This window comes from Oncorhynchus masou, chromosome 24, assembly GCF_036934945.1.
Source record: "Oncorhynchus masou masou isolate Uvic2021 chromosome 24, UVic_Omas_1.1, whole genome shotgun sequence".
Classification (NCBI taxonomy): Eukaryota; Metazoa; Chordata; class Actinopteri; order Salmoniformes; family Salmonidae; genus Oncorhynchus; species Oncorhynchus masou.
The window spans coordinates 13,425,852-13,450,904 of NC_088235.1; the positions used below are offsets into that span (position 1 = coordinate 13,425,852).

Here is a 25,053-nt window from a genome sequence, read left to right on the forward strand (position 1 = left end):
CTATAGTATTAGACTGGTCTATAGTGTATTATATATAGTACTGGTCTATAGTATTAGACTGGTCTATAGTGCTATTGGTCTATAGTATTAGACTGGTCTATAGTTCTAGACTGGTCTATAGTGCTAGACTGGTCTATAGTATTATACTGGTCTATAGTACTAGACTGGTCTATAGTAGTCTATAATGCTGCACTAGTCTTATCTTCAGTTTGACCCCAGAATGTGACGTCTACCCCCAAGCCAAATTTGCAGTAAGACTTAGCTCTGTTGCTTGGAACTTCATGCTGTGTATGCTGTGTGTATTCATAGTTGGTTTATTCATTTTGTCTTCTGAAGGGAACTGTGTCGAATGTCAGGAGAGATCCCGCCCCCCATGTCAGGCACCTGCAGCTGCTTTCTAATTGGCCACATGTACATATTCGGAGGATATGATGACACGGGACAGACCAATCAGGTGAGCAAGCTCAACAGAAACTGTAGTGACCCCTTATATGCAAATATTTTTTTTCTGAAAGTCACCAAAAGCTTATTAATCATTATTAAGGCTTCCGTTGTTAGGAGACGGTTCAGATGAAGGTTGAACTCTAGCTTCAGGGACACGTGTATTACATTCTGAAAAGATGTGTGCTTGTAGCTTTACCGTGTCAACCTCCTGGATGGGGACTACAGATGGAAGAACGTGAAAGCTGAGAGTGGCTCTCCTCCTTCACCCAGAGATAAGCTGTGCTGCTGGGTTTTCAACGAGAGGTCAGTGACATATAACATTAGAATGTAACGTCAATGCCCATTGCTGTATTGCCACAAACAGGAAGACAGTCAGGGTTCAAATGACACATTTAAGGGAATACTGTTAGATTCTGGCAATTAGCCAATGCGAACTAGCCTTAGTGCAGTGACTGGAAGTACAGAGGTACAGAAGATTTTGTAATTTTTCCCAATTAAGAATTTTCTATTCTGTAGGGTCACCTACATTGAGAAGCTTCCATTCTGTAGGGTCACCTATTTAAGCTTCCATTCTGTAGGGTCACCTACATTGAGAAGCTTCCATTCTGTAGGGTCACCTATATTGAGAAGCTTCCATTCTGTAGGGTCACCTACTTTGAGAAGCTTCCATTCTGTAGGGTCACCTACTTTGAGAATCTTCCATTCTGCAGGGTCACCTACATTGAGAAGCTCCATTCTGTAGGGTCACCTACTTTGAGAAGCTTCCAGTCTGTAGGGTCACCTACTTTGAGAAGCTTCCCATTCTGTAAGGTCACCTACTTTGAGAAGCTTCCATTCTGTAGGGTCACCTACTTTGAGAAGCTTCCATTCTGTAGGGTCACCTACTTTGAGAAGCTTCCATTCTGTAGGGTCACCTACTTTGAGAAGATTCAATTCTGTAGGGTCACCTACTTTGAGAAGCATCCATTCTGTAGGGTCACCAACTTTGAGAAGCTTCCATTATGTAGGGTCACCTACTTTGAGAAGCTTCCATTCTGTAGGGTCACCTACATTGAGCATCTTCCATTCTGTAGGGTCACCTACTTTGAGAATCTTCCATTCTGTAGGGTCACCTACTTTGAGAATCTTCCATTCTGTAGGGTCACCTACTTTGGTGGATATGGTCACAAGACACTTGATGACATCATGGATGACAAAAGCTTCATCGTGGACACGGCATCATTGGTACATGTTTGCTTTTTGTTTATGACGGCGTCCAAACGTATGAATTACAACCACCATATTCAACGTGTTCTATTGTGTGCTTTGTAGGAGCAGAACGTTGGTTGGGGATGGAACAATGAAGTCCACGTTTTTGATACAACACTAGCCAGCTGGAGGCAACCACAGAGCTCTGTAAGACAGACACACACTGTATGATTACATCACAACATAACTTCACTCTGTGGAATTTAGTTTGCTTGAAATGTCGCTTATCCAATCGGTACCTGTTGTATAGCTCAATTCGTTCCTACATTGTCAAGCTGGTGGTCGTGTGTGTTGGTGACGTAGGACTTTGGTTCAAGCCCAGTCAGAGGAGAGGTAGAGGACTTTGGTTCAAGCCCAGTCAGAGGAGAGGTAGAGGACTTTGGTTCAAGCCCAGTCAGAGGAGAGGTAGAGGACCCTGGTTCAAGACCAATCAGAGTAGAGGTAGAGGACCCTGGTTCAAGACCAATCAGAGGAGAGGTAGAAGACTGGTTCAAGCCCAGTCACAGACACGTTTAGGGAGGCAGCACTATATGCTAAGCTAGCACAATGATGCTGGTTATACATGAACTAATTAGTTATTTGCACACAAACAGCCAAGCAACAATTTGTCCTTCTGTACCTGTACTGTAAGCAGCTCTTTCTGACGACAGGGTCGTGCTCCTGCCCCCAGAGCTGCCCATGCAGGTGCAACACTTGGTCATAAAGGGTATGTCTATGGGGGCCGAGTACTGGTGAGTACTCTGTTGAGTTGAACTCCTCCTCACATTTTGTATTGCATTGATGCAGAGACACAGAAAACCCTAAAACATTGGTGGGATCACATTGCTTACTGTACAGTCAAGTTTAATACTTGACTCAAGTTTTGTTGACCTGTTTTGGGATGTTCAGTGGTTTGCCCTTCCTTCTACCCTTCTCTTTAGGAAACCACACCAAGTGACATTCATTGTCTAGATCTAGAATCATGGACGTGGTCTGAAATGTAGGTATTTATATTTCACTCTTTCATATGATAATCTTTAAAACATTCTAGTGTTTATCATAATAACAGCTTTGGTGTGTTTAACTGTTCCTTCCAAATGTCTTCTCCAGAGTACCAACATCCACTGTGCCAGGGGGAAGGTCGTGGCACAGCCTCACTGCCGTATCTGATAACACTTTGTTTCTATTTGGTGGACTGAATGTGGACTGCAAACCAATGAGTAAGTCATTTACCCATTTAGACCCAGTAGGATGAAATCCTTACTCAGCTGTTACTCAACAATTTGACCCTCCTAGAAAACCTTCTGTTCCATGGAGTTCTTTCTCTCTTGTATCTGTTATGTTTCTGTAGGTGATAGATGGGTTTTAGACGTTGACACAAAGACATGGAGGGAGTTTGACCATCCAAACAACAACAAACCAAGGTAGTGCAGTAGCTGACAGTTTAGCATCGTGATAAATCTAGTTCCTAATCTGATTAAACTGGTATGACTAGTATGACTCCCTGATAAAACTAAAGGTTCAATCAGAACATTTCCATCTCATCTGAAGTCTGTAAGTGCAGATCAAGGAGTCAAGAGAAATTAGCCTAAAATGTACAATGATTAAACGGAGTGCACATTCTCTGTACTTTGATGAAATCCCCCATTTCATTGACTTTCGTCCCTGCAGGTTGTGGCACACAGCAAGCCAAGCAAAGGACTCTGACATCGTTGTGTTTGGGGGTAGTTGTGACTACGTCCTCCTAGTAGGAACGTATGAGAATTTGACGGTATGACGATAGCCTTCAGCCAAATCATCACAATAGCCCTGGTTAAATGTAGAATCACTGACACTACAACTAACTGTTTGTTTTCACATGTGTTCAGGGCCACAGCAATGATGTACTTGTTTTCCAGACCCAGCCTTATCCTCTCTTTCGGTAAACTTCCTCATAATAATCACAGATTTTATTTACGTCACATGTAATGTCCATCGTCATCATCATCATCGTCCCTTAAAGTAGAAATCAGTTGTCGAAACAATAACAAAGTGTTTCCCTTGCCCCTGTTTTGGTATGGGGCTGGAGAGGGAGAAACGTCACATTTATAGACAGAGCTATGGATGGAAGGACTGACCATCCATGATATAAAAATTATAGTTTTAACCATGTTCTGAGGGTCATTGAAAATAAGAATTTGTTCTTAACTGACTTGCCTGGTTAAATAAAGGTAAAAAAAAATATCAAAATTATAGTTTTAACCATGTTCTGAGGCTATATGGTGTTTGTTTAAATTCACTTTGTTTACAAACATTGGAGTTAAACAAGATTATTTTGAGTTGATAAGTTATAGTCTTCAAGAAGGAATGGGTACATATCATTACTTTATATGTCCAAACAATGGATGCAGCAACTGCTAATTTCCACTTTAAACATGTTGTTTTGTCTTACAGGATATGTGTGGACTGCATAGCAAAGAATGTGAATAACTTCAAGATGCTTCAAAACCAGCTTCCATCTCTGCCCCGGAAACTACTGGAAGCTGTACAGAGGAGAACGTCCAGAAATATATAATACATATAGTGCATTCAGAAACTATTCAGACCACTTGACTTTTCCCCGATTTTGTTATGTTACAGCTTTATTCTAAAATGGATTAAATTGTTTTTTCCCCCTCATCAATCTACACACAATAACCCCATAATGACAAAGCAAAAATAGGTTTTTAGAAATTTTTGAAAATGTATAAAACATTTTTTTTAATGAAATATCACATTTCCGAAAGTATTCAGACCCTTTACTCAGTACTATGTTAAAGTAATTTTGGCAACGATTACAGTCTCGAGTCTTAATTGGGTATGACGCTACAAGCTTGGCATACCTGTATTTGGGGAGCTTCTCCCATTCCTGTCTGCAGATCCTCTCAAACGTTGTCAGGTTGGATGGGGATCACCTCTACACAGCTATTTTCAGGTCTCTCCAGAGATGTTCGATCGGGTTCAAGTCCGGGCTCTGGCTTGGCCACTCAAGGACATTCAGAGACTTGTCCAGCAGCCACTCCTCCCTTGTCTTGGCTGTGTGCTTAGGGTCGTTGTCCTGTTGGAAGGTGAACCTTAATCCCAGTCTGAGATCCTGAGTGCTCTGGAGCAGGCTTTCATCAAGGAAAGGGAAGGGGGGATACCCAGTCAGTACAACTGAATGCTAAACTAATTAAATGTGTCTTCCGCATTTAACGCTACACCTCTGAATCAGAGAGGTGCGGGGGGCGTGCCTTAATCGACATCCACGTCTTTGGCACCCGGGAAACAGTGTGTTAACTGCCTTACTTAGAGACAGAAAGACAGAGCGTTACCCTCGGGTTCTCTTTGTACTTTGCACCTTTCATCTTTGCCTCGATCCTGACTAGTCTCCCAGGTTTCCTCCAGATGTGACCCTTGGCATTCAGGCCAAAGAGTTCAATCTTGGTTTCTTCTCAGACCAGAGAATCTTGTTTCTCATGGTCTTTAAGTGCCTTCTGGAAAACTCCAAGCGAGCTGTCATGTGTCTCTTACTCTGAGGAGTGGCTTCCGTCTGGCCACTCTACCATAAAGGCCTGATTGGTGGAGTGCTGCAGAGATGGTTGTCCTTCTGGAAGGTTCTCCCATCTCCACAGGGGAACTCTGGAGCTTTGTCAGATTGACCATCGGGTTCTTGGTCACCTCTCTGACCAATACCCAACCCCCCCCCCGATTGCTTAGTTTGGCCGGGCGGCCAGCTCTAGGAAGGGTCTTGGTGGTTCCAAACTTCTTCCATTTAAGAATGATGGAGGCCACTGAGTTTTGATAAGATATCTGAATAATTACTACCACAGTCACTACTACAAGAGTCACTACTACGTACTACTACTGCAGTCACTACTACGTACTACCACCACAGTCACTACTACGTACTACTACCACAGTCACTACTACGTACTACCACCACAGTCACTACTACGTGCTACTACCACAGTCACTACTACGTACTACCACCACAGTCACTACTACGTACTACTACCACAGTCACTACTACGTACTACTACCACAGTCACTACTACGTACTACCACCACAGTCACTACTACGTGCTACTACCACAGTCACTACTACGTACTACCACCACAGTCACTACTACGTACTACCACCACAGTCACTACTACGTACTACTACCACAGTCACTACTACGTACTACCACCACAGTCACTACTACGTACTACCACCACAGTCACTACTATGTACTACCACCACAGTCACTACTACGTACTACCACCACAGTCACTACTACGTACTACCACCACAGTCACTACTACGTACTACCACCACAGTCACTACTACGTACTAATACCACAGTCACTACTACGTACTACCACCACAGTCACATACCACCACAGTCACTACTACGTACTACCACCACAGTCACTACTACGTACTACTACCACAGTCACTACTTCATACTACTACCACAGTCACTACTACGTACTACTACTGCAGTCACTACTACATACTACTACTACTAGTCACTACTACGTACTACCACGACATTCACTACTATGTACTACTACTGCAGTCACTACTACGTGCTACTACCACAGTCACTACTACGTACTACTACCACAGTCACTACTATGTACTACTACCACAGTCACTACTACGTACTACCACCACAGTCACTACTATGTACTACTACCACAGTCACTACTACGTACTACTACTGCAGTCACTACTAAATACTACTACTACTAGTCACTATTATGTACTACCACCACAGTCACTACTACGTACTACCACCACAGTCACTACTACGTACTACTACTGCAGTCACTACTTCTACTTTTAATATACATTACGTGATCAGAAGTATGTGGACACCTGCTTGTCCAACATCTCATTCCTAAATCATGGGCATTGGTATTAAGTTGGTCCCCCCTGTGCTGTTTTAACAGCCTCCACTCTTCTGAGAGGCTTTTCAGTAGATGTTGGAACATTTTGTGGGGACTTGCTTCCATTCTACCACAAGAGCATTAGTGAGGTTGGGCACTGATGTTGGCTGATTAGGCCTGGCTCGCAGTCTGTCTTCCAATTCATCCCAAAGGTGTTTGATGGGGTTAAGGTCATTCTTATCATGCTGACACAGGAAAGGAACTTCCCCAAACTGTTGCCACAAAGTTGGAAGCACAGAATCGTCTAGAAGGTCATTGTATGATGTAGCGTTAAGATTTCCCTTCACTGGAACTATTGGGCCTGAACCATGAAAAACAGCCCCAGACCATTATTCCTCCTCCATCAAACCTTACAGTTGGCACCATCCATTCGGGCAGGTATCATTCTCTTGGCATCTGCCAAACCCTGATTCGTCCATTGGACTGCCAGATGGTGAATTGTGATTCGTCACTCCAGAGAATGTGTTTCCACTACTCCAGAGTCCCCATGACGGGGAGCTTGACACCATTCCAGCCGACACTTGGCATTGCACAGCTCGGCTGTGGAAACACATTTCATGAAGCTCCCGACAAACAGTTCTTGTGCTGACGCTGCTTCCAGAGGCAGTTTGGAACTCGGCAGTGAGTGTTGCAACTGAGGCCAGACAATTTTTACACGCTACACACTTCAGCATTCCACGGTCTCGTTCTGTGAGCTTGTGTGGCCTACCACTTCGTGGCTGAGCCGTTGTTGCTCCTTGATGTTTCCACTTCACAATAACAACACTTACAGTGGACCGGGACAGCTCTAGCAGGGCAGACATTTGACAAACTGACTTGTTGGAATGGTGGGCATCCTTTGATGGTGCCACATTGAAAGTCACTGAGCTCTTCAGTACAGGCCATTCTACTGCCAATGTTTGACTATGGAGATTGCATGGCTGTGTGCTCGATTGAATACACCTGTCAGAAACGGGTGTCGCTGAAAAAACAGAATCCACTAATTTGAAGGGGTGTCCACATACTTTTGTATATATAGGGTATCACTAAAGGCGAGTATCCCACTACTGTAATATATTCACTTCTTTACAACTAGCCAACAGTTTTCAACACAAGCAATTTCATTTTCTAAACGTTCAAAAAATATTCTCGGCTAAATGAAACAAGTCACACAATTTTAGGGAAAATACCATTCTAGTTGCTATTTGACCTCTGGCCTGGCTACAACATTGATGACAATGGTACTATTAATATGACCACCATGGCATATAGCTCCCCCCAGCCCCCTCTGACCTCTGACCTTAACAATACCACTCATTTAAAACAATGCAGGCAAAACATAACTAAAATCTCACATCTCTCCAAGACAGAACAAAACATCAGTATCAATAATCCAAGTATGAATAATCCAGTGGTTTCAGTTATTCACACACAGGGAAGCAGTCAAACCCAGAGAAGCAAACACACATCCGTCCTGCTCCAGTCTCCCTGCATCCAGCCCATATCCCCACAGCATCAAACGCACCACACTCACACAGGTACACACACAAGCCACATTTACACACACACCACACACACACACACACACACACACACACACACACACACACACACACACACACACACACACACACACACACACACACACACACACACACAGAGCAAGAGAGGTATACAGGCACCATCTAGTGCTTTGCTCAGGAAAATCCTCTGAGGTAGAAATACAGTGAATCATGTATCAAACTACATTGTTTTATATATCTGTTACACTTTTATATATCTGTTAAACTAGTTTAATATATCTCTTAAACTTGTTTTATCAATTAAACTTGTTTATATATCAATTAAACTTGTTTATAGATCAATTAAACTTGTTATATCAATTAAACTTGTTTTATATATCAATTAAACTTATTGTATATATCTATTAAACTAGTTTAATCTATTAAACTTATTTATATATCTATTAAACTTGTTTTATTTATCAATTAAACGTGTTTATATATCTATTAAACTTGTTATATCAATTAAACTTGTTTATATATCTATTAAATTTGTTTTATATATCTGCTAAACTTGTTGTATATATCTATTAAACTTGTTTTATCAATTAAAATTGTTTATATATCAATTAAACTTGTTTTATCAATTCAACTTGTTTATATATCTATTAAACTAGTTTTTTATCTATTTAACATGTTTTATATATCAATTAAACTTGTTTTATATATCAATTAAACTTGTTTTATTCATCTATTAAACTTGTTTTGTATATCTATTAAACTTGATATATATATACATATATATATATACAGTATATCAGATAATCTTGTACTGTATATCTATTAAACTTGATATATATATCTAGTATATCAGATAATCTTGTACTGTATATCTATTAAACTTGATATATGTACAGTATATCAGATAATCTTGTACTGTATATCTATTAAACTTGATATATGTCACGTTCTGACCATCGTTTGTGTGTTTTCCTTGTTTTAGTGTTGGTCAGGACGTGAGCTGGGTGGGCATTCTATGTTGTGTGTCTGGTTTGTCCATTTCTATGTTAGGCCTGATATGGTTCTCAATCAGAGGCAGGTGTTAGTCATTGTCTCTGATTGGGAACCATATTTAGGTAGCCTGGGTTTCACTGTGTGTTTGTGGGTGATTGTTCCTGTCTCTGTGTTTTGCACCAGATAGGGCTGTTTTTGGTTTTCCACGTTTGTTGTTTTGTAGTGTTCATATTTATCTGTTTTAATTAAACATGAATCAATATAACCACGCCGCATTTTGGTCCTCCTCTACTTCACCACAGGAAAACCCTTACAATATATATATATATATATATATATATATATCAGATAATCTTGTACTGTATATCTATTAAACTTGATATCTATATATATATATATATATATATATATACAGTATATCAGATAATCTTATACTGTATATCTATTAAACTTGATATATATATATATATACAGTATATCAGATAATCTTGTACTGTATATCTATTAAACTTGATATCAGATAATCTTGTACTACAGTATATCAGATAATCTTGTACTGTATATCTATTAAACTTGATATATATATATATATTATATATATATACAGTATATCAGATAATCTTGTACTGTATATCTGTTAAACTTGTTATATATATCAGTATATCAGATAATCTTGTACTGTATATCTATTAAACTTGATATATATATATATACAGTATATCAGATAATCTTGTACTGTATATCTATTAAACTTGATATATATATCTATATATATATATAGGTAATGGGCCCTGGGTCAATAGCACGGCACTACATTGGGATGCATCCTTTGTCTCTGAACCTGTTGCAGCCAGACAGTAATTCTATTTAGGGTCACCTACGATAACAGAGATAAATGCCCTACAACCTCCTGCGACAAGATTTCAAACATTTGCCTTCCATTGTGTTTCAAAACACGATTAACTGAAATATGTTACACATGACCACGGCAGCGGGGAATGTGTTTTGGGGTGGGGGTGTTATCGACAGGGGCGGGAAAGGGGGCTCTTTTTATCCCCTCTTTGCTGACAAGTATTTTTCTTTGCTCGTACAGGAGTAATAAAGGCCTGGGCACTCATTTGGTGGGGTATTAATCATGTTTTATTGTGATTTATCAGGGGTTGATACAGCAGCCACAGCACTACTACTGTGCGCTGCTACTGTACGTACGTGACCAACCTATAATGTCATCAGTAATAGTGAGTGGTGGATGAAGGCTTGGTGGACACTTTGATGAACACTGCCTAGTGTGTGTGTGTGTGTGTGTGTGTGTGTGTGCGTGCGTGCGTGCGTGTGTGTGTGTGTCCTGCTAAATGAGGACAGCTTAAAATAGTTCATAGCTCATAGGGATGAACCAAATAACCCTAACCCAACTATATCTGACCCTAACCCAACTATATCTGACCCTAAACCCAACTATATCTGACCCTAAACCCAACTATATCTGACCCTAACCCAACTATATCTGGTCCTAACCCTAACCCAACTATATCTGACCCTAACACTAAACCTAACCCAACTATATTTGACACTAACCCAACTATATCTGGTCCTAACCCTAACCCAACTATATCTTGTCCTAACCCTAACCCAACTATATCTGACCTTAACACTAAACCTAACCCAACTATATTTGACCCTAACCCAACTGTATCTGGTCCTAACCCTAATCCAACTATATCTGACCCTAACTCAACTATATCTGACCCTAACCCTAACTCAACTATATCTGACCCTAACCCTAACTCAACTATATCTGACTCTAACCCATCTATATCTGACCCTAACCCAACTATATCTGAACCTAACACAACTATATCTGACCCTAACCCAACTATATCAGACCATAACCCAACTATATCTGACCCTAACCCATCTATATCTGAACCTAACACAACTATATCTGACCCTAACCCAACTATATCTGAACCTAACACAACTATATCTGGTCCTAACCCAACTATATCTGGTCCTAACTCAACTATATCTGACTCTAACCCATCTATATCTGACCCTAACCCAACTATATCTGAACCTAACACAACTATATCTGGTCCTAATCCAAATATATCTGACCCTAATCCAACTATATCAAACCCTAACACTAACTCAACTATATCTGACCCTAACCCAACCATATCTGACCCTAACCCAACTATATCTGACCCCAACCCTAACCCAACTATATCTGACCCTAACCCAACTATATCTGACCCTAACACAACTATATCTGGTCCTAACCCTAACCCAACTATATCTGACCCTAACCCAACTATATCTGACCATAACCCAACTATATCTGGTCCTAACCCTAACCCAACTATATCTGACCCTAAACCTAAGCAAACTATATCTGACCCTAACGCAAATATATCTGACCCTAACCCAACTATATCTGACCCGAGGCCTAACCCAAATATCTGACCCTAACCTAACTGTATCTGACCCAAACCCAACTATATCTGACCCTAAACCTAACCCAACTATATCTAAACCTAAGCAAACTATATCTGACCCTAACCCAAATATATCTGACCCTAACCCAACCATATCTGACCCTAACCCAAATATTTCTGACCCGAACAAAATTATATCTGGCCCTAACACAACTATATCTGACCCGAACCAAACTATATCTGACCCTAACCCAACTATATCTGACCCTAGACCTAACCCAACTGTATCTGACCCTAGACTTAACCCAACTATATCTGACCCTAGACCTAACCCAAATATATCTGACCCTAACCCAACTATATCTGACCCAACCCTAACCCAACTATATCGACCTTAAACCTAACCCAACTATTTTTGTCCCTAAACCTAACCCAACTATATCTGAACATAAACCTAACCCAACTATATCTGACCCTAAACCTAACCCAACTATATCTGATCCTAAAACTAACCCAATTATACCTGAACATAACCCAACTATATCGACCTTAAACCTAACCCAACTATTTTTGTCCCTCAACCTAACCCAACTATATCTGAACATAAACTTAACCCAACTATATCTGACCCTAAACCTAACCCAACTATATCTGAACATAAACCTAACCCAACTATATCTGAAAATAAACCTAACCCAACTATATCTGACCCTGACTCTAAATCTAGCCCAACTATATCTGAACATAAACCTAAGTCAACTATATCTGACCTGACTCTAAATCTAGCCCAACTATAACCCAACTATATCTGCTGAAGACACAGGTTAGGCTACTATACTGAATGATCTAATGCAGTATATATCAACCTTAGATCTCTCTTGATAATAAACCTGGAAAGAAAATACCCCTCGAAAAATTGATTTTAGGTTCATTTAGGTCAAGTTTTGGCTAATACAATATTTATCCATGTAGATTTTTCCTAACAGCGTTTACATACACTCCAGACTTATCTAACCTGGATCTAGAAGAATACTTTACCAATCCAGAGATGGAGAATGGTCTTCATCTCTACCAACCCCTCTGATACACCACACACACACACACACACACACACACACACACACACACACACACACACACACACACACACACACACACACACACACACACACACACACACACACACAATCGGTCTAAAGAGTGTGTGACCTTAACAGTTAGTGTTGGACCTCAGTACGGCCAGGAAAGGATCATGCCTCCACATCAGTGTGATGAGGGAAGTGACACATTACCACCATGTTTGCATAGAGATTCAGAGCAAACGGCCCTGGGCCCGTATCCACAAAGCCTCTCAGAGTAGGAGAGCTGATCTAGGATCAGTATCGCCTTTTAGATCCTAATGATTAAGGCGTTTTGTGGATATGGGCCCAGGGCTCCAAGTGTATCAGAGGGGTTGGGTACAGATGAGTGGAGTATCACTTCCTAAAGCTGATGACATGCGGGACAGTCAGCTTAAGTGCCAGAAAAAGTAAATGAGGCATTTGGTTGAGTTATCACTTTAAATCAAATCTAATTTTATTTGTCACATACACATGGTTAGCAGATGTTAATGCGAGTGTAGCGAAATGCTTGTGTAGCGAAATGCTTTAAAGAGCAGTTGAGTCATCACTTTAAAGAGCCAGGCAGTGTAAAGTTTCACCCTATGGCTGATTGCATATGACACAGGCTTGTTTTGTTCTAGGATATTTTATGTATCCTCCTGAACTTTCCATCTGTTTTAAAATGCCGTTATTATTTTGAGAGCTCTGGTGAGATGGTGAACAGGCAAAACGTCAATACAGGGCTAAGATTGAATCCTACTACTCTGACGCTCGTCTTATGTGGCAGGGCTTGCAAACTATTACAGAGTATAAAGGGAAGCACAGCGCGTCGAGCTGCCCAGTGACACGAGCCTACCAAACGAGCTAAATCACTTCTATGATCGCTTCGAGGTAAGCAACACTGAGGCATGCATGAGAGCATCAGCTGTTCCGGACGACTGTGTGATCACGCTCTCCATAGCCGACTTGAGTAAGACCTTTAAACAGGCCAACATACACAAGGCTGCGGGGCCAGACGGATTACCAGGACGTGTGCTCCAGGCATGTGCTGACCAACTGGCAGGTGTCTTCACTGACATTTTCAACATGTCCCTGATTGAGTCTTTAATACCAACATGTTTCAAGCAGACCACCATAGTCCCTGTGCCCAAGAACACAAAAGCAACCTGCCTAAATGACTACAGACCAAAGGTCCGTCGACGTGAAGTGCTTTGAAAGGCTGGTAATGGCTCACATCAACACCACCAGAAACCCTAGATCCACTCCAATTTGCATACCGCCCTAACAGATTCACAGATGATGCAATCTCTATTGCACTCCACACTGTCCTTTCCCACCTGGACAAAAGGAACACCTTTGTGAGAATGCTGTTCATTGACTACAGCTCAGAGTACAACACCATAGTGCCCTCAAAGCTCATCACTAAGCTAAGGACCATGGGACTAAACACCTCCCTCTGCAACTGGATCCTGGACTTCCTGACGGGCCGTCCCCAGGTGGTGAGGGTAGTTAGCAACACATCTGTCACGCTGATCCTCATCAATGGATCCCCACAGGGGTGCGTGCTCAGTCCCCTCCTGTACTCCCTGTTCACCCACGACTGTATGGCCCGGTACGACTCCAACATCATCATTAAGTTTGCAGATGACACAACTACGACGAGACAGCCTATAGGGAGGAGGTCAGAGACCTGACAGGGTGGTGCCAGAATAACAACCTATCCCTCAACGTAACCAAGACTACGGAGATGATTGTGGACTACAGGAAAAGGAGGACCGAGTACGCCCCCATTCTCATCGACGGGGCTGTAGTGGAGCAGGTTGAGAGCTTCAAGTTCCTTGGTGTCCACATCACCAACAAACTAGAATGGTCCAAACACACCAAGACAGTCGTGAAGAGGGCACGACAAAACCTATTCCCCCTCAGGAATCTAAAAAGATTTGGCATGAGTCCTGAGATCCTCAAAAGCTTCTACAGCTGCAATATCGAGAGTGGTTGCATCACTGCCTGGTATGGCAATTGCTTGGCCTCCGACCGCAAGTCACTACAGAGGGTAGTGCGTACGGCCCAGTACATCACTGGGGCAAAGCTGCCTGCCATCCAGGACTTCTACACCAGGCGGTGTCAGAGGAAGGCCCTAAAAATTGTCAAAGACCCCAGTCATAGACTGTTCTCTCTACTACCGCATGGCAAGCGGTACCTGAATGCCAAGTCTAGGACAAAAAGGCTTCTCAACAGTTTTTACCCCCAAGCCATAAGACTCCTGAACAGGTCATCAAATGGTTACCCGGACTATTTGCATTGTGTGCCTCCCCCAACCCCTCTTTTACGCTGCTGCTATTCCCTGTTTATCATATATGCACAGTCACTTTAAATATACATTCATGTACATATGTACATACTACCTCAATTGGCCTGACCAACCAGTGCTCCCGCACATTGGCCAACCAGGCTATCTGCATTGTGTTCCACCACCCACCACCAGCCAACCACTCTTTTACGCTGCTGCTACTCTCTGTTCATCATATATGCACAGTCACTTTAACCATATCTACATGTACATACTACCTCAATCAGCCTGACTAACCGGTGTCTATATGTAGCCTCTCTACTGTATGTAGCCTCTCTACTGTATGTAGCCTCTCTACGGTATATAGCCTCTCTACTGTATGTAGCCTCTCTACTGTATGTAGCCTCTCTACTGTATGTAGCCTCTCTACTGTATGTAGCCTCTCTACTGTATGTAGCCTCTCTACTGCAAATAGCCTTGATATTGTTTTTACTGTTGTTTTTATTTCTTTAATAACCTATTGTTCAGCTAATACATTTTTTGCACCATTGGTTGGAGCCTGTAAGTAAGCATTTCACTGTAAGGTCTACTACACCTGTTGTATTCAGCATTTTACTGTAAGGTCTACTACACCTGTTGTATTCAGCATTTTACTGTAAGGTCTACTACACCTGTTGTATTCAGCATTTTACTGTAAGGTCTACTACACCTGTTGTATTCAGCATTTCACTGTAAGGTCTACTACACCTGTTGTATTCAGCATTTCACTGTAAGGTCTACTACACCTGTTGTATTCAGCATTTCACTGTAAGGTCTACTACACCTGTTGTATTCAGCATTTCACTGTAATGTCTACACCTGTTGTATTCAGCATTTCACTGTAAGGTCTACCTACACCTGTTGTATTCAGCATTTCACTGTAAGGTCTACACCTGTTGTATTCAGCATTTCACTGTAATGTCTACACCTGTTGTATTCAGCATTTCACTGTAAGGTCTACTACACCTGTTGTATTCAGCATTTCACTGTAAGGTCTACACCTGTTGTATTCAGCATTTCACTGTAAGGTCTACACTTGTTGTATTCAGCATTTCACTGTAAGGTCTACTACACCTGTTGTAATTCAGCATTTCACTGTAAGTTCTATTACACCTGTTGTATTCAGCATTTCACTGTAAGGTCTACACCTGTTGTATTCAGCATTTCACTGTAATGTCTACACCTGTTGTATTCAGCATTTCACTATAAGGTCTACTACACCTGTTGTATTCAGCATTTCACTGTAAGGTCTACCTACACCTGTTGTATTCAGCATTTCACTGTAATGTCTACACCTGTTGTATTCAGCATTTCACTGTAAGGTCTACTACACCTGTTGTATTCAGCATTTCACTGTAAGGTCTACTACACCTGTTGTATTCAGCAGTTCACTGTAAGTTCTACTACACCTGTTGTAATTCAGCATTTCACTGTAAGTTCTACTACACCTGTTGTATTCAGCATTTCACTGTAAGGTCTACACCTGTTGTATTCAGCATTTCACTGTAATGTCTACACCTGTTGTATTCAGCATTTCACTATAAGGTCTACTACACCTGTTTAAATTCAGTCATTTCACTGTAAGGTCTACTACACCTGTTGTATTCAGCATTTCACTATAAGGTCTACTACACCTGTTGTATTCAGCATTTCACTGTAAGGTCTACACCTGTTGTATTCAGCATTTCACTGTAATGTCTACACCTGTTGTATTCAGCATTTCACTATAAGGTCTACTACACCTGTTGTATTCAGCATTTCACTGTAAGGTCTACTAACACCTGTTGTATTCAGCATTTCACTATAAGGTCTACTACACCTGTTGTATTCAGCATTTCACTGTAAGGTCTACACCTGTTGTATTCAGCATTTCACTGTAATGTCTACACCTGTTGTATTCAGCATTTCACTATAAGGTCTACTACACCTGTTGTATTCAGCATTTCACTGTAAGGTCTACTACACCTGTTGTATTCAGCATTTCACTATAAGGTCTACTACACCTGTTGTATTCAGCATTTCACTGTAAGGTCTACACCTGTTGTATTCAGCATTTCACTGTAATGTCTACACCTGTTGTATTCAGCATTTCACTATAAGGTCTACTACACCTGTTGTATTCAGCATTTCACTGTAAGGTCTACTACACCTGTTGTATTCAGCATTTCACTATAAGGTCTACTACACCTGTTGTATTCAGCATTTCACTGTAAGGTCTACACCTGTTGTATTCAGCATTTCACTGTAATGTCTACACCTGTTGTATTCAGCATTTCACTATAAGGTCTACTACACCTGTTGTATTCAGCATTTCACTCTAAGGTCTACCTACACCTGTTGTATTCAGCATTTCACTGTAATGTCTACACCTGTTGTATTCAGCATTTCACTGTAAGGTCTACTACACCTGTTGTATTCAGCATTTCACTATAAGGTCTACTACACCTGTTGTATTCAGCATTTCACTGTAAGGTCTACACCTGTTGTATTCAGCATTTCACTGTAATGTCTACACCTGTTGTATTCAGCATTTCACTGTAAGGTCTACTACACCTGTTGTATTCAGCATTTCACTGTAAGGTCTACACCTGTTGTATTCAGCATTTCACTGTAAGGTCTACACCTGTTGGATTCTATACATGACAAATAAACTTTGATTTGATGTATTTAATACATATGGACTATATCAAATAAACTTTGATTTAATGTATTTAATACATATGGACTATTGCAAATAAACTTAGATTTAATGTATTTAATACATATGGACTATTGCAAATAAACTTAGATTTAATGTATTTAATACATATGGACTATTGCAAATAAACTTAGATTTAATGTATTTAATACATATGGACTATTGCAAATAAACTTAGGTTTAATGTATTTAATACATATGGACTATTGCAAATAAACTTTGATATAATGTATTTAATACATATGGACTATTGCAAATACACTTAGATTTAATGTATTTAATACATATGGACTATTGCAAATAAACTTAGGTTTAATGTATTTAATACATATGGACTATTGCAAATAAACTTCCAAAACGTCCTGATAAACAAAGCAGGCCCGTGTTCTAACATATTTCAGCATCACTTGTAAATACAACTAGTAAACATCCTAGTTGCCATAACTCTTATGTTACAAAAGTGAATGAAATCGAAAAACTGATCTCAGTTCAGTGTCTGGGGGCAACTTCACTTTTGCAGAGGGAGCGGGTAAGGCGCTATTAACCAATCAGGTTTATGCGTTTTGGCGTGACGTCACACAACATCATGGCGGCGTACGTGCTGAACATAAACACGGCACACTTTTACCCACGAAGATAAGCAATCGGATAATGACAAACGATTCAATTTGCGTTTAAATGGTCAAGTCAAATGATGAACAAGAAAACTGACGGCGAAATATGCCAAATCCAAGAAAGCACGACCATAACACTGGCTCAAATGACTTAAGTGAAATCTGGAGTCATGGTTCCACATTTTCACAAAAAAGGCTGAGAACAAACAAATCGGGTAAAAGTCAGAAACTGACACCCCAATCTTCACCTTCTGTCAGGAAGTCACCACATACTCGGTCTAAAGGTAAGATGGTTGCTAAAAGTGCACGGGAATGGTATTGCTAACCAGCTAGTTGGGTAGCTAACAACATCTAGACTCAATAGCTAACTTTGGCAAACGTTCTTGTAGGTTGCAGGATAAACAGCTCTAACGTTAATTAGCTGGGCAGAGACGTAGCGAGCCAGGGCCACGTTCAGTTGCCAAACGTTCTTCAACGTTGCAGATAGAAATGCAATGTATAGAGCTGATGTGATTCCTCGTTCTATTTCTATCTGAACGTTCCAAAACGTTGGTTTTGTTTATTAGGATCCCCATTAGCGTTTTAATTTGAACCTTTAATTAACTACAGTAAATGCAGTAGCTACTCTTCCTAAGTACAAATAAATTGCAAAGTACTAAACAGTTATAGACAGGCATTATATACAAATATAAAACATAATAAGAGTTATATATTAGAAAGACACAAATAGACAACAAAAATAATATTTACACTATTAATATTTACTATTTACACACTATTAATGTATACATATTCTTATATACAGTGAGATGAGATTTTGGGCCTCCCGAGTGGTGCAGTAGTCTAAGGCACTGCATCTTCAGTGCTAGAGGCATTCACTACAGGTTTGATTCCAGGCTGTATCACAACCAGCCATGATTGGGAGTTCCATAAGGCGGTGCACAATTGGCCCAGCGTGATTAGGGTTTGGTAACCTCTAGTGACAGTCATTGTAAATAATAATTTGTTCTTAAACTGACTTGCCTTGTTAAATTAAAAAAATAACATATATAATCTTCAGAAAGAGGAGAGGTGCTGTGGTAGGTTATTTAAAAATGTATTTTTTAAAGCTAAACAGACTTTTTCCCTGAGTAACCTCTAGTGACAGAGCATTCCACCATGACTCTATACATAACTGAGTAAACTCTAGTGACAGAGCATTCCACCATGACATGACTCTATACATAACTGAGTAACCTCTAGTGACAGAGCATTCCACCATGACATGGCTCCATGCATAACTGAACAATGCATTAGCCCCTAGTCCCACACGCGCTGATGCTCTTCCCTATTGTACTCATGCGTGACCAGGTAGACTCCATTTTGTTGTTCACCTATTTAGTATGTCTAGTTGACCTTACAGTTTCTCTCGTTCCCACCAGGTCTGGAGACCCCCAAACGACGAGCGAGGGGCAGATACACAGGCTTAAACAGCACTGCTGATTCCCCCGGCGATGGAGATATTTTACAAGACATCATCTGGGACCCGGCATCACCTACTCCTGCTAGAAGTGGTATGTTGTTGAGTCACTTGATGAGCAAAAGGCTGATTTTAGGTTTAACATTAGCATAACGTTGTCCTTCATTCCTCCTCTTCCTCATTCTCCTCACACCTATCAGACCATCATGAGTCATCCTCAGTCCACCCGTCTTTTTGTTCTTCTTCTCAAAGCCAGTTGATAGGGGGTCATGTGTTTCATTCCTCCTCTTCCTCATTCTCCTCACACCTATCAGACCATCATGAGTCATCCTCAGTCCACCCGTCTTTTTGTTCTTCTTCTCAAAGCCAGTTGATAGGGGGTCATGTGTTTCATTCTCTTCCTCATTCCTCATTCTCCTCACACCTATCAGACCATCATGAGTCATCCTCAATCCACCCGTCTTTTTGTCAAAGCCAGTTGATTTTGTTTCATTCCTCCTCTTCCTCATTTCTCAGACCATCTCCACCCGTCTTTTTGTTCTTCTTCTCAAAGCCAGTTGATAGGGGGTCATGTGTTTCATTCCTCCTCTTCCTCATTCTCCTCACACCTATCAGACCATCATGAGTCATCCTCAATCCACCCGTCTTTTTGTTCTTCTTCTCAAAGCCAGTTGATAGGAGGTCATGTGTTTCATTCCTCCACACAGGCTCCTCACAGTTTCCGCTAGTGGCCTTTGTGCCCAAAGTGATTGTGGTTACTATGTATATGTGCCATCAGAAGGCTAACTGTTGCTGTCCTTATTCTCCAGGCGAAGGGCCCGGCAACACCAGAGTTGTTGAGATATCAGACATTGTCAACCGGATCGCCCCTAAGGTCAGTGTATACAACATGTTCCCCGTGTCACTGAGGCCCGTTGGTAGATGGGCGTATTGGGCGTCATTGTAAATAGGAATCTGTTCTTAACTAACTTGCCTAGTTAAATAAGATGAATGAATAGATGCTGACACCCTGCAGCTCCGACGGGTTTTTGAGTCATGTGTCACTGTGGATATAAACACCTCGTTATATTAAGATGTAAAAGACTGCATTCTACTGTGTTGATTTGTTTCAGTGGATGCAAAGAGACATTCTAAATCTGGTTCTTCTTGAAGCACTGGAGGTGAAAGTCACGGCCCTGGCTTGAATGTACCCCTAGAGCTTTAGGTTGGTCACAGCACACAAACCAGCTGTTGTAAACCATGTCTTCTTCTCCAGGATGCCCAGCATGTCTCTGTGGATAGTCCTCTGCTCCAGTGGATTGGGGACAGTGCTGTCCCATGTACCCCAGAGGTACGCCCTCCCAAAGCAAGGAAGAAATCCACTCGGTGAGTGAACTTGTACAAATCACTTGTGTAAAACAGGTTGAAAACCTTTTATTTAACATGTAAGGTTTATTTCTCGTCCAATAGTTTTGTATTTTCCTGTAGTTCTCTTAATCAGATCATTCTTGTGTTCAGATATTTTGATAGTGCTTATACTAGCTTCTTCAAAGGTTCCTCAATATATTCATTATGCCTTCCTTGTTCATTCATCCACTCACTTCATCCTCTCCTCTCTACAGGAAAAGCTCAGTGGAGGACTTGATGCAGCTGGCCAGGCAGTTTGACATCAACATGCACCAGCAGGACCGAGAGAAGAGGAGTGCGGAACACACACACGATACCATAAACAACAACCGCTACGGGGAGGAACCCAAGGGCCCGACGACAATGTCCTCATCAGCCCAGCAGGTAGAGGCGGAGCTTAACGCTCTGTTCGACGGGCCGACGCAGCGAGTCACCGGACGGCTCAGCCAAGGGTCGACCGCCTCCACCTGTTCTCAGGAGGTCAAGGTTCAAGTTGGGGTCAGCCATCTCACTGCCGATGACCTCGTCAAAGAGTCGGAGGTCAAGCCTGGCGGTGGAAGCACGTCTGGTTCATCGGCTCGTACTGGTAAAGAGGAAGTGGAACAGTGGAACGCCACGACGACTGTGGCGAAAGACGAGGACTTTGACTGGGAGGATGATGACCTTCTCAGTGACCCTATCGTGTTGGAGATGACCCAGAATCCTGAGGGGCTGAAAACGCCGTCCCCCAAACCCAGCAGCTCACTGACTCTGAGCACTGACAGAGACCACACACAGCTGCTGACAGATACAGAGGAGACCCTACCACCCTCCTCTACTACCTCTAATCCTATCAGCCTGCCTTCTCACTCTGTCTGGAAGGGGACAAGCACACACCTCCAACCCTCAAACAGAGGTGGCGTCACTGGGCCTTGTCCTAAACCCAACAGCAGAAGGACTTTCCTGCTGGAGCCCAACCGTTGTTTCCAGGTGAATATGGCTCCGACAACCAAAGAAGCACTCAGACCGTTCCTCACTGCTGTAGAGGCCCAGCCTGAGAGACCCAGGCCCGGCGTGTCTGCGGCTGTGGGGAGTAGGGGCCCCAGTAGAGACTCTGCAGAGGGGAAGGCTGATGGGGTGAGCACAGCTACAACTCCAACCTCACGTGGAACCACAGCCCCAGACTCCGCTTTCAAAGACTTCTCAGAGGAGGACCTCCAGTCCCTGTTTGACTCCGAGTCACTTTGGAACGACGACGAAGGTGGCGATGACTTACTGCTGTATCAGGTGTGTGACGACGTGGAGAGGATCTCCAACAGTCAGCCCCTGTCCGAGGATGCCTCAGTAACCACGGACACCACCGAGGTCCGCTTCCAAGAGAGCAGACCAAAAGCTCCTCCATCCGGCCCTCTGGCTGCAACAAGAGAGGGGACTATGACTATGGATAGGGCTGTAGGTGGTCCTAGCAGTAAACAGTCAACCACCTGCACGTCCGGCCGCTCCAACTCAGTGAGAGAGGGGTCTATGACTATGGATAGGGCTGTAGGTGGTCCTAGCAGTAAACAGTCAACCAACTGCACGTCCGGCCGCTCCAACTCAGCACCAGGAGATGGGAGCATGACTATGGATGGCTTTCAGAGATGGAACATTCCAGTGAAAGCAGGAAACCACCTGCAGTCACGTCCCAGAGCCATCCAGGCAGTGGGGAGGGTCTATGAGTTTACCCAGCTGAAGGGTGCTCCAGGCTGGGGAACATTTGGCCTAGGATCCAGTCAACGTTAGAACCTTCCAAGCGAGAACTCAAAGGGGTCATGACACGGACATTATGGAAGGGCTGTAGGTGGTCCCAAACTCAAATTCCCATCATGCGTCCAACTCAAGAGACATCTATGGATAGGGCTGAGGTGGTCCTCAGTAAACAGTCAACCACCTGCATCGGCTCCAACTCAGCACCAGGAGATGGGAGCTTTTTACCCCTTTAAAAATGCAAAACAATGAACCACCACTTGTCAGTCTAGTATTATGTAACTCTCCCAGAGCCCTGACCTCCAGGTAAATAGATGGCTGTTGGGTCAGGGCTCTGAGATGTTAGGAGGTAAATAGATGGCTGTTGGGTCAGGGCTCCAGGCTGGGGAACATTTGGGTCAGGGCTCAGAGGTTAGGAGGTAAATAGATGGCTGTTGGGTCAGGGCTCTGAGATGAGGACTAAATAGATGGCTGTTGGGTCAGGGCTCACGGTCAGGGCTCTGTTGGGTCAGGGCTCAGAGGTCAGGAATTAAATAGATGGCTGTTGGGTCAGGGCTCTGAGATGTTAGGAGGTAAAGACATGGCTGTTGGGTCAGGGCTCTGAGATGTTAGGAGGTAAATAGATGGCTGTTGGGTCAGGGCTCTGTTGGGTCAGGGCTCTAAAAAGGCAAAAAATAGATCCAGGGCCACTTGTCCAGTCTGTTGGGTCAGGGCTCTGTTTGGTCAGGGCTCTGTTGGGTCAGGGCTCTGTTGGGTCAGGGCTCCTGAGTCAGGGCTCTGTTGAGTCAGGGCTCTGTTGGGTCAGGGCTCTGTTAGATCAGGACTCTGTTGGGTCAGGGCTCTGAGAGGTTAGGAGGTAAATAGATGGCTGTTGGGTCAGGGTCAGGGCTCAGAGGTTAGGAGGTAAATAGATGGCTGTTGGGTCAGGGCTCTGTTGGGTCAGGACTCTGTTGGGTCAGGGCTCTGAGAGGTTTGGAGGTAAATAGATGGCTGTTGGGTCAGGGCTCTGTTGAGTCAGGGCTCTGTTGGGTCAGGGCTCTGTTGGGTCAGGGCTCTGTTGGGTCAGGGCTCTGAGAGGTTAGGAGGTAAATAGATGGCTGTTGGGTCAGGGCTCTGTTGGGTCAGGGCTCTGTTGGGTCAGGGCTCAGAGGTTAGGAGGTAAATAGATGGCTGTTGGGTCAGGGCTGAGATGTTAGAAGGTAAATAGATGGCTGTTGGGTCAGGGTCAGGGTTGTTGGGTCAGGGCTCTGTTGGGTCAGGGCTCTGAGAGGTTAGGAGGTAAATAGATGGCTGTTGAGTCAGGGCTCTGTTGGGTCAGGGCTCTGTTGGGTCAGGGCTCTGTTGGGTCAGGGCTCTGTTGAGTCAGGGCTCTGTTGGGTCAGGGCTCTTTTGGGTCAGGGCTCTGTTGGGTCAGGGCTCTGAGAGGTTAGGAGGTAAATAGATGGCTGTTGAGTCAGGGCTCTGTTGGGTCAGGGCTCTGTTGGGTCAGGGCTCTGTTGAGTCAGGGCTCTGTTGGGTCAGGACTCTGAGAGGTTAGGAGGTAAATAGATGGCTGTTGGGTCAGGGCTCTGTTGGGTCAGGGCTCTGTTGGGTCAGGGCTCTGTTGGGTCAGGGCTCTGTTGGGTCAGGGCTCTGTTGGGTCAGGGCTCTGAGAGGTTTGGAGGTAAATAGATGGCTGTTGGGTCAGGGCTCTGTTGAGTCAGGGCTCTGTTGAGTCAGGGCTCTGTTGAGTCAGGGCTCTGTTGGGTCAGGGCTCTGTTGGGTCAGGGCTCTGTTGAGTCAGGGCTCTGTTGAGTCAGGGCTCTGTTGGGTCAGGGCTCTGTTGGGTCAGGGCTCTGAGAGGTTAGGAGGTAAATGGCTGAGTAAATGTGTTACCTTTTTGTGCATAAAATCGATACAGTAATTGTCTGAGCTTTTTGTCCGTCAGCCACTGTAGACACATTCTGTCTCTATCAGCTTTTCAATTGCAGTCAGAGTCCTATTTCCATGTCATCTGATTTGTTTCTCAGTGTTTGTCAACAGTCAGCTGACGGGGAGATGCACGGAGGAGGAGATTGAGAGGAAGAAGCAGGAGGCCATAGCCAGAAGAAGGACCAGAGAAACCTCCCTAAAAGCAGGGGGACTTCCTCTGTGACCCAACAATGGGACACGAGATTAATACACAGTAACCCAGAATACCTGTAGAATAGCTATCCTATGCTAGGTA

General features: G+C 43.0%; 2 protein-coding genes across 2 annotated transcripts in view; both read left to right on the forward strand.

Moving 5' to 3' along the window:
* LOC135513399 (kelch domain-containing protein 1-like) overlaps positions 1–5,035 on the forward strand; it is a 6,259-nt gene extending 1,224 nt beyond the window's left edge. Inside the window, exons 2-12 of the mRNA XM_064936324.1 lie at positions 337–454; positions 635–747; positions 1,584–1,668; positions 1,756–1,839; positions 2,343–2,423; positions 2,613–2,671; positions 2,782–2,891; positions 3,023–3,095; positions 3,343–3,442; positions 3,540–3,592; positions 4,105–5,035. Of these exons, the coding sequence (XP_064792396.1) occupies positions 337–454; positions 635–747; positions 1,584–1,668; positions 1,756–1,839; positions 2,343–2,423; positions 2,613–2,671; positions 2,782–2,891; positions 3,023–3,095; positions 3,343–3,442; positions 3,540–3,592; positions 4,105–4,225 (997 nt within the window). The 3' untranslated portion in view covers positions 4,226–5,035. The remainder of the gene's footprint in view (positions 1–336; positions 455–634; positions 748–1,583; positions 1,669–1,755; positions 1,840–2,342; positions 2,424–2,612; positions 2,672–2,781; positions 2,892–3,022; positions 3,096–3,342; positions 3,443–3,539; positions 3,593–4,104) is intronic.
* A 13,206-nt stretch (positions 5,036–18,241) lies between these two features.
* On the forward strand, positions 18,242–24,981 carry LOC135513400 (ewing's tumor-associated antigen 1-like). Its single transcript, XM_064936325.1, has 6 exons — positions 18,242–18,561; positions 19,699–19,830; positions 20,546–20,610; positions 20,992–21,101; positions 21,338–22,878; positions 24,857–24,981. Exons 1-6 carry the CDS (start codon positions 18,384–18,386, stop codon positions 24,979–24,981), a joined length of 2,151 nt encoding a protein of 716 aa, XP_064792397.1. The 5' UTR covers positions 18,242–18,383.
* Positions 24,982–25,053: the final 72 nt, after the last annotated feature.

What these genes read in the sequence shown, in the direction of transcription:
- LOC135513400 (XM_064936325.1), top strand. Translation starts at nt 18,384, where the DNA reads ATGCCAAATCCAAGAAAGCACGACCATAACACTGGCTCAAATGACTTA. An exon ending in ACCACATACTCGGTCTAAAG is followed by an intron (nt 18,562 to 19,698) that starts GTAAGATGGTTG and finishes CGTTCCCACCAG; the next exon opens with GTCTGGAGACCCCCAAACGA. An exon ending in TGGCCTAGGATCCAGTCAAC is followed by an intron (nt 22,879 to 24,856) that starts GTTAGAACCTTC and finishes TTTGTTTCTCAG; the next exon opens with TGTTTGTCAACAGTCAGCTG.